The 16,646-nt window shown below is 37.5% G+C and overlaps 1 protein-coding gene across 3 annotated transcripts in view; it reads left to right on the top strand.

The window, feature by feature from the left end:
* LRP6 (LDL receptor related protein 6) overlaps nt 1-16,646 on the top strand; it is a 126,059-nt gene that overhangs the window by 80,640 nt on the left and 28,773 nt on the right. For all 3 annotated transcript variants that reach the window (XM_074357947.1, XM_074357946.1, XM_074357948.1), the window contains 7 exons: nt 1,476-1,692; nt 2,376-2,665; nt 3,987-4,213; nt 6,155-6,339; nt 6,982-7,308; nt 13,568-13,770; nt 15,513-15,724. In XM_074357947.1, coding sequence (XP_074214048.1) covers nt 1,476-1,692; nt 2,376-2,665; nt 3,987-4,213; nt 6,155-6,339; nt 6,982-7,308; nt 13,568-13,770; nt 15,513-15,724 — 1,661 coding nt within the window. The remainder of the gene's footprint in view (nt 1-1,475; nt 1,693-2,375; nt 2,666-3,986; nt 4,214-6,154; nt 6,340-6,981; nt 7,309-13,567; nt 13,771-15,512; nt 15,725-16,646) is intronic.

The following is a 16,646-nucleotide window of genomic DNA, read 5'->3' as shown; positions in this document are numbered from 1 at the left end:
CTGAAATGGTCTGTTGCAAGAAAGTATGAATGTAAAAAAAAGTCTAAACTCATGTCTCAAGGAGAAATTATTAACTTAAGAAATATTTAATATAGGAGTTGGAGTAGTATTTAATTCTTTTTAACTGTTTTTGACTTTTAAAAAACATTCTATTTAAATATGGATTTATTCACCTGGCTTAATAGAAGTCCTGTTGTAGCTGATAGGAATAAACATTCAACTAATATAATCTCTCTTCTGTCAGATGTAAATCAAATATTTATTGATATTTGCACATGAAAACACAAGGGTATAGCATAATTTTGCTCAATTTTTAAGTACTTTGTTTCCAAGGTTTGGCTGTTTTTGGAATGTCAGCAAGTGTTTTAAAATTTTTAGAGAGGAAAGATAAAGAAAATATTTGCTTGTCATTCCGTCTAGGCAGCCACAGTATTGACTTATATGGAATATAATTTTACGAATAAAAGATTAACACTTGCATAAGATTATACCCGAAACTTTGGGGGCAGATGTTGTTTGCATGCACATGTTTTTAGTACCAAAATAACATTTCTGAAGGCTGATTTGCCTGGCACACAGGCCACTTACAATGGTAGAAGTAGTCTCAGCTGGGGACTTGGAAGTTGGTGCTTTAGAAGACTTACTCTGTCTTGTAGAACAGAAGAGTTATACCTATTTCTGCAATGTCAAAGGCAGAAAAGATGTCACTGCCACTTGTAAGGAAGCTGCTGATGTTTATAATAAAAGTGTCAGAATGAATTTAATACTGTTGCTCTAGGGTAGTTGGAAAGAGTTGGTCATCCAAGTTACTTGAAACTGAGTTACAGAGAGAGCATCTAGAGTGTCATAAATCCCTGATAACTTTGTGATTATAACCTTAGGGGACTGAGAGATTTATTGAGAACCCTTTTATCTGTGTTTTTTAAAAAATTTTTAAACAAAAACAGTGAAATAAAAAAATACACTAAGTAGAAAAAAGACATCAACTCTATTTGCAAGCTGTGTGACCTTATTTGAATCTCAGTTTCCTTAAATGTGAAAAAGGCAAAACTCTTAGAATAAAATAAAATGTGTTGTAAAACAAAATATGTAATAAAATAATGTGTGCAAAGGTACACTATAATTTGAAAACAAATGTACAGGCAAACTTAAGGTGATAATACTGTACTTTTAATTTTTTCATAGTCATTTAATAGAGGAGATGCATACTAAGTCTAATATTGCCAGAGTTTTTAGAAAGAAGGATAATAAAAAAATGGAGAAATAGTAGTAAAATATGAGCTTGTATTGAGTATTTGAAATCATTCTCATTAAATCAGCATGTTGTCATTTTGTGAAAGCATGGTAATAGGACTAACGAAGATGACACTTGTAGATTTTGATGTATTGGGCAGTTGGATTTGTCATGTTCACATGTATTGAAGAAATAAGGACACGTCTTTTCCTCTTCCTTCTCTTTAAATTTAAACTTCAAGGTTATGAATACCGATGGGACTGGGAGACGAGTACTAGTGGAAGACAAAATCCCTCACATATTTGGGTTTACGTTGTTGGGTGACTATGTTTACTGGACTGACTGGCAGAGGCGTAGCATTGAAAGAGTGCACAAACGGAGTGCAGAGAGGGAAATCATCATCGATCAGCTCCCCGACCTCATGGGCCTGAAAGCCACAAATGTTCATCGAATCATTGGTAAGTAATTCCAAGTCTCCTAGACGTTAAACCAGGAACGAGAAAAGACGGAGATAGTCAGCTGCTTGGAAAGTCAGCAGTGTAAATTACTAATGTTTTAAGGGAATGTAGAAATCACCTGCGAAGCTTTTTTTTAACCAAGAATGGCCCCTTTAAATGTTGACTCAGTAATTTAACACACACATGGACACACACCCCCCACACACCCCCTCCTTCAGGCAAAGAATTTCTATTGTGTGAATAATGCAATTTACTTAAAGCATTTTGTCATACTTTTATTCCCAGTTGGTCAGCACAAGAGTTTTGACCTGCTTCATTTTCATCCTGGGTCAGTTCTTCCCTCTTTAGTCAACCTGGAAGGTCACTGTACTGATGTCAGCTTAGTGCCGACACGCGATCGGCATGGTGCACTACGGATCAGGACTCCTGGGCTCCAGCCATCCTCCAGCTTCAGCCCCCCAAGCAGCGGGGACTGCGGGCCTCACTGCCGCGCCTGGTCTTTTATTCCCTGTTCATCCTCACAGTGCTTGTTCGTGAGATTAGAACTGAAAGTCTAGATTTGGGAGCAAATGAAATCCTAGGTCTTGGTGAAACAAATGCTTAGTCATTTTAAATTGAAAATGTGTTTACTGTGTTCATGTGCGTGTCCTTCTGTGCCCTTTGATAACTACCTTATGTTTTAGGTTCCAACCCCTGTGCCGAGGAGAATGGGGGTTGCAGCCACCTCTGCCTCTATAGACCCCAAGGCCTTCGCTGTGCCTGCCCCATCGGCTTCGAGCTCGTCAGTGACATGAGGACCTGCATTGTCCCCGAGGCTTTCCTCTTGTTTTCACGGAGAGCAGATATCAGGAGAATTTCTTTGGAAACCAACAATAATAATGTGGCCATTCCGCTCACTGGTGTCAAAGAAGCTTCTGCTTTGGATTTTGATGTGACAGACAACCGAATTTACTGGACGGACATATCACTCAAGGTTAGCAAAAGAATTGGAATACTAATACTGGGGACTGAAAAAGGGAGAGCTTCTAGAATTTCTGAGTCTTCATGCTGTCGTCAACTTCTCTCATTACTTAATAGGCAGAGTTCAACAAAAAACCTTAACTTTTTAAAGGAAGTCAAGGGAAGGCACATTCAGTATTTTTTTAAATTTAATTCAATTTAAATTTTTTAAAACATTCAGTATTTTATTAAGTACTTTTTATTACTGGATACTTAAGTGTTCTAAATCTGCAGGACTTAATCTTCCTCTACTTTGTTCCATTTTGGAGGGCATGAGTGATATTTTCTGCAGTTAGAGAGTAAGCATTTGTAGCCCTCACATCAATGGCTTAGAGACTTAACTCTCAATTTATTAAAAAAATTTTGTCAGCACCTGACTGAGGTAGAACATGCCAGTTGTGAGTTACAGCATACCTTTTTCCCCCCTAGAATGAATATTGAAAAGCATATTCAGCCAATAAAGGGGAGCTCTTGACCATAAAATCTGAAGAATAATCTTTCCTTCTTCCAGATTGTTTTGTGCTTGCTTTAGATAACTTGTGTAAAATTTTGTATAATATGCAAAAGCCATGGAGTATTGGATTCTGATGGTGTTCAGTAAAATCTGTTAAATTAGTGAATAAGTGAAGTAAATAAATTCATCTTGGTTTTTATTGTGTGGGCTTCGAAGTCTCCTTATTGTGAAAATAGAGATAATGCCTTATCTTGCAGGGCTTATTGTGAGGATTAAAGTAGAAAATATATGTATACAAGGTACTTAGGATAGTGCTTGATAAGAAGTAGTCGATGTTATTAATAGCTTGAATTATGACTTCTACATTTTTAGAGGATTCAAAGCTGCAATGGCAATAATATGATAATAGTCATATGCATTTTATAAGATAAAAGCTGTTGAGATGTTCTCTTGCTGACACAGGGACATGGCATACTCCAGCACCTTCAGGAAGCTGACTGCCAGTTAAGAATCTGCAGCACTCTGGTCACATCTTTTTCACTTGATTACTAATAAATTTTAAAAGAAAAGTCATTCCATTGTTTTACTGGAATAAATTTCTGGTCTGTACGAATTTCAAATATGTCTATGAATTGGCAATAAAACTTGAGGTCACAGTTACGTTTATTAGAAATTGACATCAGTTTTTTTCTGTGCTCATAAAATATGTGAATTGTATTAAGAAACTATGCCTCTGACTCTTCTGCATCCTTCCATCCAACAAAAACTTAACCACACATTATTTCTGGATAGTGTTTTGTACTGAAGCCCTGTGACTTTGTTGTTCATCTTATTTTTGCAGACCATCAGCAGAGCCTTTATGAATGGCAGTGCACTGGAACACGTGGTAGAATTTGGCTTAGATTATCCGGAAGGCATGGCAGTAGACTGGCTTGGGAAGAACTTGTACTGGGCAGACACAGGAACAAATCGAATTGAGGTGTCAAAGTTGGATGGGCAGCACCGACAAGTTTTGGTGTGGAAAGACCTCGACAGCCCCAGAGCTCTTGCGTTGGACCCCGCTGAAGGGTAAACAGCTTTATGTATGCATTCTTTGCAGCTACATTGTGCATGGCCTAGTTATGAGTTATATTCTTGATGTCTTAAATAATGCTTATCAGGAATCTGACAAATAAACTGTAGATTAGCTTCATCTTAAAATTATTAGTTGAGATTTTGCTGATTTAGAATTAATAATTATTAGCCAACTTTTACTTGTGTTGTTATTAACATTGGGTGAAGATCAGTGAAATAGATTAATAATTAAATATTAGTGATCGTATTTACATGCTAAGTAAATAGCCTTTTTAAAAGTGTCATCAAGTCTGTATTGCTTGCCCCCTCTCACAGGTTATACCAGATTCCAAGCCTATTAAAGTAACCCCCCTGAAATAATGTTGCAGAAATAATTGCACTTTAAAATATTTATTAATTCAAAATGGACTGTTTGATTATTATAAGCTTGAAGAAACTTTGATATTAAATAGTAAACTTTTTGATAAACTATTTCCAACATGACATGTTTTTCAAAGGTAGATGATCCTTTGTACATGGTTTAGCAAGTTTTAAAAAGCTAACAGCTAAGAAATCTGCAATTTGAAGAACAACTCCACTTTAAAAAGCAGACGTTAACAATGTGAACATATAAGGATATTTACCATACCCATAATGAATAGTTTCCCTGAAATCAGTCAGCTCCATCATTAGCTAGTTAGCCGTGTAGTTAGAAGGCTATACCAAAGGCAGCTTCTCTGTGCTGACATGTTGTGATTGGATTATGGTGATCTTTACTCTCAGCGTTGGTTACTAGACAGATAAATTTAGTAGTTGGAACTAAGGACTCTAGTTTATGTGGCTGCTGGCAACTGTGAAATTTCTCCCACAGTTGTTTCTCTTTGGCTCTTGGGGTGTGCATGTGCCTGTCACCTGATAAGTACAAACATAGACAAAGCCCGAGACGACTTTAATTTTCAGAAAAGTGTGTTTATACCTTGCTACCAAGTCAACCATCAGCTGACAGGCTGAGGAGTGAGTGTCTCCCTTGGGTATCTGATGAGACCTGGCATGTGGAGAACTTCCCTGGTTCCAGTATTCAGAGTGTCTTGAAACTAGCACCGTCCTAGTTCAGTTGAAAGGGCGTTTGGGTGAGGATTAGGTTCTAATTCTAGCTCTGCCATATGGCTGGTTGAAGACACGCGACAGATCATTCACATTTCTTTTAGTGCTTTGGCCTCCTCATCTGTAAAAAGCCTATTCTGTAGGTAGGACTGCTCTAAGGTTAAGGTAAAAAAACTCAAACGAGTGAAATAAAAACAGGAATGTTCTAAAATTACACAGGGATTGTACTAGTAGTGTTCACTGCCCAGCTGACACATTAAGGGGGGGTTCTTTGCTCCTACAAATAATAGTATATTACATTGGATGGTATACCAAATACATTTTCAAGCTTTGCATTTTAACTTCAATTAAAGGCTAATAATTTTTACCTTTGATATAGTACTGCAACTTGGTTTTGGGGAAGCATTGATTACACAAATTGAAAAGTAAGTTTAAAAATTAAAAAACTCGAATTACTTGTATTCAGAAATACATATATGTTGTTCTGAAGTGAATCAGGTTCTGAGACCAGAGCTTAATCCTTTGCTGTCTTCTTGAATATTAGTTTTATAAATACAAGTGCTGCAGTAAGGAAATCATTGGTTTGTTTCCAAGTCCTAGGTTTTGGATGGAACAGATTCATTGGAAAGACTAAGGAAAGCTGACTCACTTCCTTTTTAAGATATTAGAAAAAAATACTGAGTTGAGGCTGCCAATGTAATTGAAAAAATCTTAACTCTGATTTTATTTTACCAACTTCCTTGATTTAATGTACATTTTACTTTAATTTATTTAGTTACTATGCATGAATATGACCCTTTCTTCTAAATAATCAAAAGTGAAAATGTTAAATATCCATTGTTTTGAATTTAGATTTATGTATTGGACTGAATGGGGTGGAAAACCTAAGATAGACAGAGCTGCCATGGATGGAAGTGAACGTACTACCTTAGTTCCAAATGTGGGGCGAGCAAATGGCCTAACTATTGATTATGCTAAAAGGAGGCTTTATTGGACAGACCTGGACACTAACTTAATAGAATCTTCAAATATGCTTGGTAAGCTGTACTCTTTTTTATTCAGACAAATAGTATATAATTCTTTCTGTGCAAAAATCAGCAGCTGCTGTTTGCCACTGGTTAGGTGCTGTTAATAAAACTTCATATGAATGTCTAGACTCTTCCTCTATCTGGCATTATATCCTGCTTATTATTATTATTAATAGTGGGCCGAGTACTTGGATTCATATCTCTCTGATATGTGGAAATTTCATTACTGTTGGGCTTGTAATGGAATTTATAGCTCCCTGGATATTCCTGAAGTGACTTTTTGCACCAGTAAAATGCAGTGTATGCATTTCCATCTTTTTATGGAAGAGAAAGAGTTGTACTATAGGCCTTTATGGAGGGAAAATAAGACCACAATCAAAATAGACCACTTACAGGTGTTTCAACAAACTCAGTGATCTGTAGCAAGAATATAAATTTGAGGCATGGGGTCAGACTACAGATGGATTGATTTCAGAGGACTGGTCTAGTTTTAGAATTGCTTTTAAATGAATTTTCTATTTTAAATTGCTTATAAAAGTAATGTTTTATGTTACTTCTTCTCCTTTTTTTTTTTTTTGACAAGAAGACACTTACATTCTCACATATTTCGTCCCTCTGCTTCTCCCCTGTCTACTGCCTTTCCGAAAATAGGACTCAACCGTGAAGTTATAGCAGATGACTTGCCTCATCCTTTTGGCTTAACTCAGTACCAAGATTACATCTACTGGACGGACTGGAGCCGACGCAGCATTGAGCGTGCCAACAAAACCAGTGGCCAAAACCGCACCATCATTCAGGGCCATCTGGACTACGTGATGGACATCCTCGTGTTTCACTCCTCTCGGCAGGCAGGGTGGAACGAGTGTGCTTCCAGCAATGGGCACTGCTCCCACCTCTGCTTGGCGGTGCCAGTTGGAGGTTTTGTTTGTGGATGTCCTGCCCACTACTCCCTTAATGCTGACAACAGGACTTGTAGTGGTAAGCTGCATTTCCCCCCAAAGCAAACTAAACCTAGAGGAGAAAGCAGGGTTTTGAAAACACTGTATTCCATGCTCTTTCTAGAGTGAAAAGTTGTAGAAGTCCAGAGTTGATCATTTGTTCAATAAAAGGTAAAGACTAAAGGTAGAAAAATGAAAGTTTTTGTTGCTTTTATGTGTCTGGTGATAAGTAGTTGATGTTATTGAAAATTTGATATTATAGAGAAAGTAAGTCTTTTATCCTTAGACGTTAAATATGTCTTGCAAAATTTGCATAGCTTCTTTGAGAGAGAGCATGCATGTGCATGTGTGCTGTACGTAATTTATACTTATTATCATAGAGAAAGGGAAGAACAGGACAAACAGTACAACAAAGAGAATCTACAAAATACAATCTCCTTGTCGTTTGAAGTTCATAGAATAGGCCAAAGATGAAAAATTTAAGTGTATTAGAGGCCAGGCAGAAAATGCATATGGTAAATTTAGCCCAATATGAAACAACAGTAAATAGATGGGGCAGGGCACTGGAGAGAAGGATATGCTCTGAACTTAGTGAGTAGTTGCTACTTAATTCTAGCTGATGTGACTAGATCTTCTTACCTAGTCATGAATCCAGATTTTTATTTTATTTTTTTATATTTATTTTGTCTGTAATATCTCCTGATTTTTAAATGTTATCAAATAGTACATATTAAACACACACACACACACACACACACACACACACAGTGCTAAGAACAATAAAACACAGTGTGTAACAAAATATTGTTGGCTTAGGGAATCCTGGTTTATGACTCAAGTGTACACGAAGACCCCTGTCTTGGTGGATAAACGAGAGCAAATTGGTTGATATGATAAATAGAGAATTAGAAACAGTAGATTTGGGGGAGAGAAGTAGTGTATGGTTCACTAAGTTTGAAGGTAACAAAACTGCTAGAGGATATTGGGATATAATGAACTACGGGAATTATTCTGTGCCTGAAAGTATAAGAAGTCACATAGGAAAGGATTTAGTCTGTTGAGACACAAGACTTCAGTTCTAAAAAAGAAAGAACATTAGTTTATAGTTTAATGACTTGGAGTCTCTGTCACACATTAGTTTTGTGTTTTATTAAAGCAAGCCACAGAAATTTTTTAGGCCTTAATTTTTCTCATTTGTACAATAATGATAGTAACTACATAGTAGGGTTACTTTGAAAATTGAATAGGATAGAACATGATTTGATTGCTGTGGAGAATAATTTTGAGGAGGAACATACGTGGTAGCAGGAAAGTCAGTTAGACTATGGTGATATTGCACGGAGACTTGAACTGGAGTGGTGGCTGTGGTGATGGGGAGATGCTGATATGTGCAGGGTGTATTGTGAAGCTAGAACCAAGAGAACTTGTTGATGGGTTGTGTGTGAGGAAGAAAGAGGAAGCAAGGATGATTCCTGGGTTTGTGGTTTGAGCAGTTAACTAGATAGTAGATGAGGAGGTTTCCTAATTTTCTTAGTCTTTTTAAGTAAAAGACTAAAAAGAATGAAAAAATAATTTTAAGCAGGTTTATATTGATTTTCTTACGGGGCACTGAAATAGAAATATTAAATAGATAGTTGGATAGAAGAATCCAGAGCTCAGAAAAGAGATGAGGTTGGAGATAGAAATTTTAGAATTGCCAGCCTTACTTAAAATGGGTAAGATTACTTAGGGAGAAAGTGTAGACCCAGGGTCAGCAAACTTTTTCTTTAAAGGGTCAGAGAGTAAGTATTTAGGCCTTGTGAATCCTGTAGTCTTTCTCATACCTATTTAACTCTGTCCACTGCAGTGTAAGAGCAGCCATAGATGATACATTTTTAAAATGTGGCTCAATTCTGAAGCAGTATTCTAAAAAACAGGCATCAGGCCAGATTTACCTTGCGGGCCATAGTTTGTCAACTCTTGGTGTGGAGAAAAGAAGGGGTCTGGTAACCTCAGAAACTCTGGTTGAGAAGGGAAATCTCGCAGTGGACACTAAAGTGGCAGAGAACCAGGGGAGGACGGTGGCACAGAAGACAGGAGATGAGGACGGTGCTGAATGCTGCTGAGAGGTTGAGCAACATGAGGCCTAAAAGAGTGTCCACTGGATATTTGGATGAGTTGGTTATTATTAACCCTGAAAAAAAGTAATTTCAAGGAAGTAATGGTGAAAGATTGGAGTAGATCATCAAGAGAAAAGGAAAGGGAGGTGGTATATGTACTATGTAGACGTCTTTTTCAAGAACATAGCTTTGGAAGGAGAAAATGGGAGTAATAAGCGATGGAGGGTGGAGGCAGGAGACTGTGGGAAGACCGTGTGAGGTCCGTATCGTTTGGGCTGCTTTTACCAGGGCGTGCTAGTTGGTGAGTGATGACCAAGAGAAATCAGTGCTGAGTGTCCCTAATGTCTGTCTTCGGCTCCCTTTCTAAGATGATCAGCAATGTTTCAGGAGGCTACCTGGTATGTGCTCTTTTTGTAATGAGTGCTAGTTAATATCTGTGCAGAGATGTACTAGATTCCAAGGCAGATTACGAGAAGTTTGACACAAAGTGCTTGCCCTCAAAAAGTTTTCTGACATTGTGTAATTTACTCCTTGACCTGTGTTTCAAAAACTAAATCAGAGTTTTTTCTTTCTCTGCTCAGAAATTTACAATGGCTCCCATTTCACACAGGGCAAAACTAGCTCTTACAACGGCCTTTAGTTTCTGCACATCTGTACCCTACACTTCACCCCCCCCCCAACATTTGCTTCTCTAACCTCAGCTTTTACTGTTCTCTTTCTTGCTCTCTCTGTGACAGCCATACTAGCCTTTTATTGCTGCTTTCAAATATGCCAATTACTTCTCCCTCAGGGCTGTTGTACTGCTTATTTCCTTTACTTGGAATGTTCTTCTTGCAAATATTTGCATGGATTTACTTCACATCCAAGTCTTTGCTTAATTGTGACCTTCACAGTGAGACCTGGTCTGCCCTATTTAAAATTGCAAGTCATCCTTCCACCCTGTGTGGCATTGCCAGTGCCTCTCACCTGCATTTTTCTTTTTCCCATGACACTTAATCACTCTTTGATACACTTTTACTATAGCCTTTTTATTAACGTTTATTGGTTATTGTCTGTCTACTGGAATATAAACTCTGAAGCAGCAATTTTTCCCTGTTTTTTCACTGACACATCTCAGGTATGTAGAATGGTGTTTGGTAAATGGTAGTCATTCAAGGAATCATTGTTAAATAAAAGAAAGAAGCAGCAGGATAGGGTTTGGAAAAATACATATGCTCTTCCGTTTAGCAGCTTTGTGACCTGGGAAAAATTGCTTAACCTTTCTGAGCTTGCTCACCTTTAAAATGGAGATGATAATTTGGGTGATTAGATGACATCTAGTATGCTGTGTGACATGTTGGAGGTCCTAAATAAATGTTTGCTTCTTTTCTTTCCTAATTCTCTGAAGCAATTTCATTTTCTTTCAAAATCATAGCTACAGGGCTCTCTTTAGTTATCATCTAAGGCTTGTTTCTTCATTTGTTTCTTCGTTTATTCTTCCAATGAATATTTACTCATCACTTACTGCATACTGGGGATTATTTGAGCCAGTGGGGGAGAATGTAGCACTGAATAAAATAGACATTAATCCCTGCCCTCATGGAGCTTACATTTCAGTAGGACAGATAATGAACCAAATAAGTAAACTATATCATGAGTTAGATGGAGATGAGTGTTATGGAGAAATATTAAGAGCAAGAAGGGATTGGGAGGAGGATTGCATTGTTAAATAGGGCCATCAGAGGAGTCCCGACTGTGAAAGTGGCATTGTGTCAGGAAGTGAAGGAAGTGAGGAGAAGAGCTATGCTACGTTGGATATCTGGGAGAAGACCTGTCATGCAAAAAGGAGTAGCAGGTGCAGAGGCCCTAGGATGTCTGGTCTGTTAGAGGGACACCTAGGAGGCCGGTGCCCCTGGAACAGAGTGAATAAAGGGATTAAGCCAGAGAGGAAACAGGAGGCCAAATTGTGTAATCCCTTGTTCAGTACTGAAGTGCTTGGCCTCTGTGACACCTTTGTGCAAATTGGCAAAAGATGTTTCCTCTGTTATCGATGCAGTTGCACACCTGTGCTTGACTTGGCTAACGAAGTGCGGCCTGGACGTCAGTCCCTATTTGATGCCTTTGGCAAATGCCCAGATGGCACAGTCGAATGTGATGGGCTTGGCCTTGTCATTTATGCTGTTCTTACCCAAGAGCAGTACCTTCCTTTAAGCTTTGAGTGAACACTTGTGTCTTCAGAAGAGAACTGAAAAGCTCCTCTGCTTACACCTAATCTTCCAACTTCTGCTTGTGGCTGTCTTCACTTTGGGAACACAAGGCTGAGACAACCCAATAGGACAGTTTTTAAAACATTGTTTCACTGATAGTTAGAGGTTACATAAATTAGGATAGATTCAGGCTTACAAAACTGCATATTCTTTGTCACTTTAAGCACTGGATGACTTGTGAAGTTAAAATATCAGCCTCCGCTTAGGAATATTTAGCCAATTGTAGTTGTTAATGTCATCCATAGACTTTTTGAATCAAGCATTTATTTGAAGCCGTATGTGGCTTTGTGTTAATCTACATTTCTAGAATACCTAATCGTGGACTCTTATTAAAGGTTAAAACTTGACTCAGAAAAAGAAAAAAAAAGTACCCAGTAAAACGTACTGGGAACAAATATGTATTTTATTAATTTTTTCTCAGGCAGGAAAAGTTGGCTGCTAAAACTGTGGGCCTCCTAAGTTTCATTGTGTGTCTTAGAGTAAGTGGTGCTCGTTTTATTGGCAACTTACAATTCAGAGCTTTTCTTCTTTTTTTCTAGATTTACAAAAAAATAATACTGCCCCAAAATATTTCTTTTAAAAGATAGATGGGAGACTTGTTAAGTACTCTGTTATGACATTTGTTCTTACTTATTAAGGCATAGGTTCTACTAAAATTGCTGAATGTTATGTTATGGATTCTAGATAATGGAGAGTTCCAGTGGGATCATTACTTTCTGAATCTTCCAAGATAGGTGTGGACTTTCAGCCAGTGAAGGACTTAAAGCAGAATTTCAGTGTTGTTAATACCAAGTTGCTTTGTGAGAACCAATGAGTTTCTTTGGGATTTAAGTGAATACATATTTGGGTATGAAAGTAAAGTCAACGGAAACCACAAATAATGGCACTATGAAGTATGGGGCTTGGGGGGAAATAAAGCAAGGAGTTCTGTCATGGCTGTTTATATCCCTGAGAAGGACAAAATTCTACTGGATTTAGGTGACAACTGATAACCAAGAGAATAGACTATAATTATGGAATTTTTATATATATTGTAATGAAGATTTTAAAAATGCTATTAGACTTTGAAGTTTTTGGTAGCATTGTCAAGATGCTCTTCTTTTCTAGATGTTTTCTTATGTTAAAGATGACTGCATAGTAATCAGAGGCCTAGTTCCTGGGAAAGGAAAATGTTACCTCTGTTGCATTTCCCCATTTCATAAATTTAGGGCATCAACTTAGGGTGTGGTTTTTACTGGCTCCCTCTGCTTGCAACTGTCACGTTCCCACAATGCAAAAGAGTACCTATGTCTGCAACTCATGAGGGTTTGATTCCTACTAATACCAAGTTTATTACTGCTGCTACTGGTAATAATAAGCAATAGTTATTTTTACTTGACATATAATGCCTTGTAATTTTTTTTTGAAGTGTAATTGACATAATGCCTTACAATTTTTGAGGTATTTTCACATGTGTTGTAATTCTTACAGCAACTCATTGAACAGGAAAACATGGCTATACCCTTATTTTAGAGTTGAGCAGATTTTTACTCAGAAAGGTTGAGGGCCTTAGTTAAGATTAAGTGACTAAATAGTGTGATAGCTGAGACTAAAACCAATCTTGAAGGTCCTGCTTTGACCTGTAGAGACCCAGGCATCCTTCCATCCACAAGAATAGGTTATAGTTAGGATTGTTTTCCTGGCAGACAGGAGAATTTTGCATATCTTCATCAAATGCTTCATTGAAGTCAAGTCTCCCATGCTACCACCGTGGATGAGATAGAAAAACAGGCTTAGGTGGCTGTGTCATTGGGTAAATTCATAAATGGTTTGGTAACCAGGGTGCTGATTAGTGTTACCTCTTCAACGTATAAGTCTGTTTTGTATGAGATAGAGGCAACGGGCTGATCATATCTTTTAATGATACAGGGCTTAGGGTAACTGTGTTTCATATTTGCCATTTTCTTTCTTTAAGCTCCGACTACTTTCCTGCTCTTCAGCCAAAAGAGCGCCATCAACCGCATGGTGATTGATGAACAGCAGAGCCCTGACATCATCCTTCCTATCCACAGCCTGCGGAATGTCCGGGCCATTGACTATGACCCACTGGACAAGCAGCTCTATTGGATTGACTCACGACAAAACATGATCCGAAAAGCACAAGAAGATGGCAGCCAGGTAGTTCAGAGTTCATTTCAAAATCCATTTCTTCTGCCTAGTAACTGGGCTAACCAACCATCCTGTGTTACTAAGTCTTGATTCTGCTTACGTGTGTGTGTGTGTAAAACCAAAATTCTGGATCTAGCAGCTTTTTTTTCCCTAAGGATCTTTGAGTAAACAATTGTTTGGTAATGCTATTGGAATGAAGTTTGTGTTAAAATAATTTATGCTCATATATCAGAATAACTTTGTTACTCCCACTCATATCCATTTATATATATGTGTGTGTATATATATATATTTATTTAATGACTCCATTTACATGGAGTGTTGGAAGCTTTGAAATCAAGTAGACCTTTGTTCTGATCTCAGCTCTCTCCCTCACTAAGATTCTCTTCTAGCCGAAAGGAATTTAAAGCACTTAGCCCATTACCTGTTAAATAGAGGGCACTCCGTAAATAATAGTTCTGTTCCTAGTTAACTGTCATTTAAGAGGCTCAGAGGATAGGAAAATACAACATAACCTCAGTAAAATGAAAAACATCTAAGATATGTTATTAATCCAATTTTTTTTTTGTTTTGGTTTTGGTAAATATTATTTGGTTGACTGCAGGATGGGAATGAAAATATTATCAGCGTATCTGTGTTTACATTCTAGTCATGGTTTACATACCACTGTTCATACTTCTTTGCTTTCTTTCTGTGTCCAAGCAATTTTAGACCAGGATTCCTATAAATAATTGTCATCTTCCCTTTAATAATAATGTTAAGTTGGATTTTGAATGTGTTAACATTTAGGAAGATTAGATTACTAATTTTTTGTATGTTTTATCTGACAGAAAAACACCAAGGAGATAATGTATTTAGGGAGTGGCTGAGGGATTATTTAGAGATACAGTTATAGCGATATGACATAAAGATGGACTTTATACTATGTATGCCAGGACTTACATAGTTGATAACTAGTTAACAGAAATTATAGCTGTTATTATACATCCAAGGTCAGAGCAAGGTCATTTGAGATAGCTTCAGTAAGAAGTGTTATCTCAGAGATGCTGAGTAAATAAAATAAAAGTTACTCAAATAAAACAGACGAACAGAGGTTCTCTTTTTGCTTGGCTTTGTTTAAAAAAAAATTCTTTCTTGGTGGATTTGAGATTTAGAGAAAGAATTGATTGATGGATGTGGTTTGTAGCCCTAATTGCCATTGTCTCTAGAGCAGAATCTCTCAACTTCTGCACTCTTGACATTTTTGGCTGGATAATTCTTTGTTGTGGAGGTCTGACGCATACATTGTAGGATGTTAAACAGCATTCCTGGCCTCTACCCACTGGAAGCCACTCATAGGTGTGGCAATCAAAATGCCTCCAAACATTGACCAGTGCCCCTGGTTGAGTACTGCTGTTTTCAGGTATTTCTAGAGTGTGGTTCTAGCTACAGTTGTGCCTAGTTTACAGGAGACAGCTGTTACCTTCTCGCTCTCATCTGTAATCAATGCACTATCAGGTTCTTAGAGCAACTGATACGGCCCCAGCTCTCTCTTCTGCTTCATGTCCAAATAACCAAAGGGAACATTTGAAATACCTGTTAGTAAAGAAGCACATTACCCATTAAAAAAAGATTTCAGTAAGAAGTATCCTTGAGACTTCAGAGTTCCTTCTCAGGTGTGTTACCACGTAAGTGTAAGTATTGTGAGTGATCTCCTCTGGGCTGTCTGGCTTGGAGTCTAATTTTCTGTGTGTTTCTTTTTCTTTCCCTAGGGCTTTACTGTGGTTGTGAGCTCAGTTCCAAATCAGAACCTAGAAATACAGCCCTATGACCTCAGCATTGATATTTATAGCCGCTACATCTATTGGACTTGTGAGGCCACCAATGTCATTAATGTAACAAGATTAGATGGGAGATCAATTGGAGTGGTGCTAAAAGGCGAGCAAGACAGACCTCGAGCCATCGTGGTAAACCCAGAGAAAGGGTATGTTACTAGAGTGGCATTCAGATGTCTTAGTATCTGAAACCTCAGCAGCTTTCCTTTTCAGCCCATTACTTGCTTACCTTTAAGTGTCCTGTGCTCCACTGAAAAACGTGACATTCTCCATTCACCTGCCCCTGCGTTTTCTGATATTCTTGCTTTCTTAGATTTTACTGCCTAGAATTTCCTTCCTTAGTCACTACTGCTTTAGTTCTAATTTCTACCCATACCTTCAAGACTGTTTGACCTGCAATGTCCACCATGAAGCTTTCATTGGTCTCCTCCACTCCCCGGGTGTAACTTTCCCTCTCTCAGATACCCACCACTCTGTGCATCTCTAGTTGTACTCATCCTTTCCAGTTTACCTTATACTTAATTGTTTTTCAGTCTTATATTTTCTACTAGACTTTAGGTTCCTTAATGACAAGATACAGTGTCTTCTTTGTGTTTAATAAATAGTACTTACTTGTGTCTGAATTAATGATAAGGAATTCAGCAGGGAAAGTAGCTTACTTCAAGAGTTAAGGAAAGAGATGAGCTCCAGAAGTTAAATATAAGAAATGATTCATGTGTGACTTATTTTCAGTTATAAAATAGACTCATTAGAGAAGAAATTTAAAATTTTGTGTCTAGGTTTCTCTGATTATTCCTATTTTATTTTATTTTTTGTTTTGTATTATTCCAATAATAATTCCAAGTGTAAGTATGCCTGTGTCTAACACTTTGTTTTATTAATCCATGAAAGTTAACTCTCTAAGAACTTCTGTATACCCTTTGTTACTGTTACTGAAATTAATAAATGTATTCCATGGCCTTTTAAATAATATATTCTAAAACATTAGAACTAAGACTTGAAAATATGATTCCACATCCCTTTGTCTTAGTCAACAAGAATATTCTCATTTTGTGTGGTTTCTTACTTTGG

The sequence above is a fragment of the Camelus bactrianus genome, chromosome 34 (assembly GCF_048773025.1).
Source record: "Camelus bactrianus isolate YW-2024 breed Bactrian camel chromosome 34, ASM4877302v1, whole genome shotgun sequence".
Taxonomy (NCBI): domain Eukaryota; kingdom Metazoa; phylum Chordata; class Mammalia; order Artiodactyla; family Camelidae; genus Camelus; species Camelus bactrianus.
This window is presented reverse-complemented; position numbering and strand designations above follow the sequence as displayed.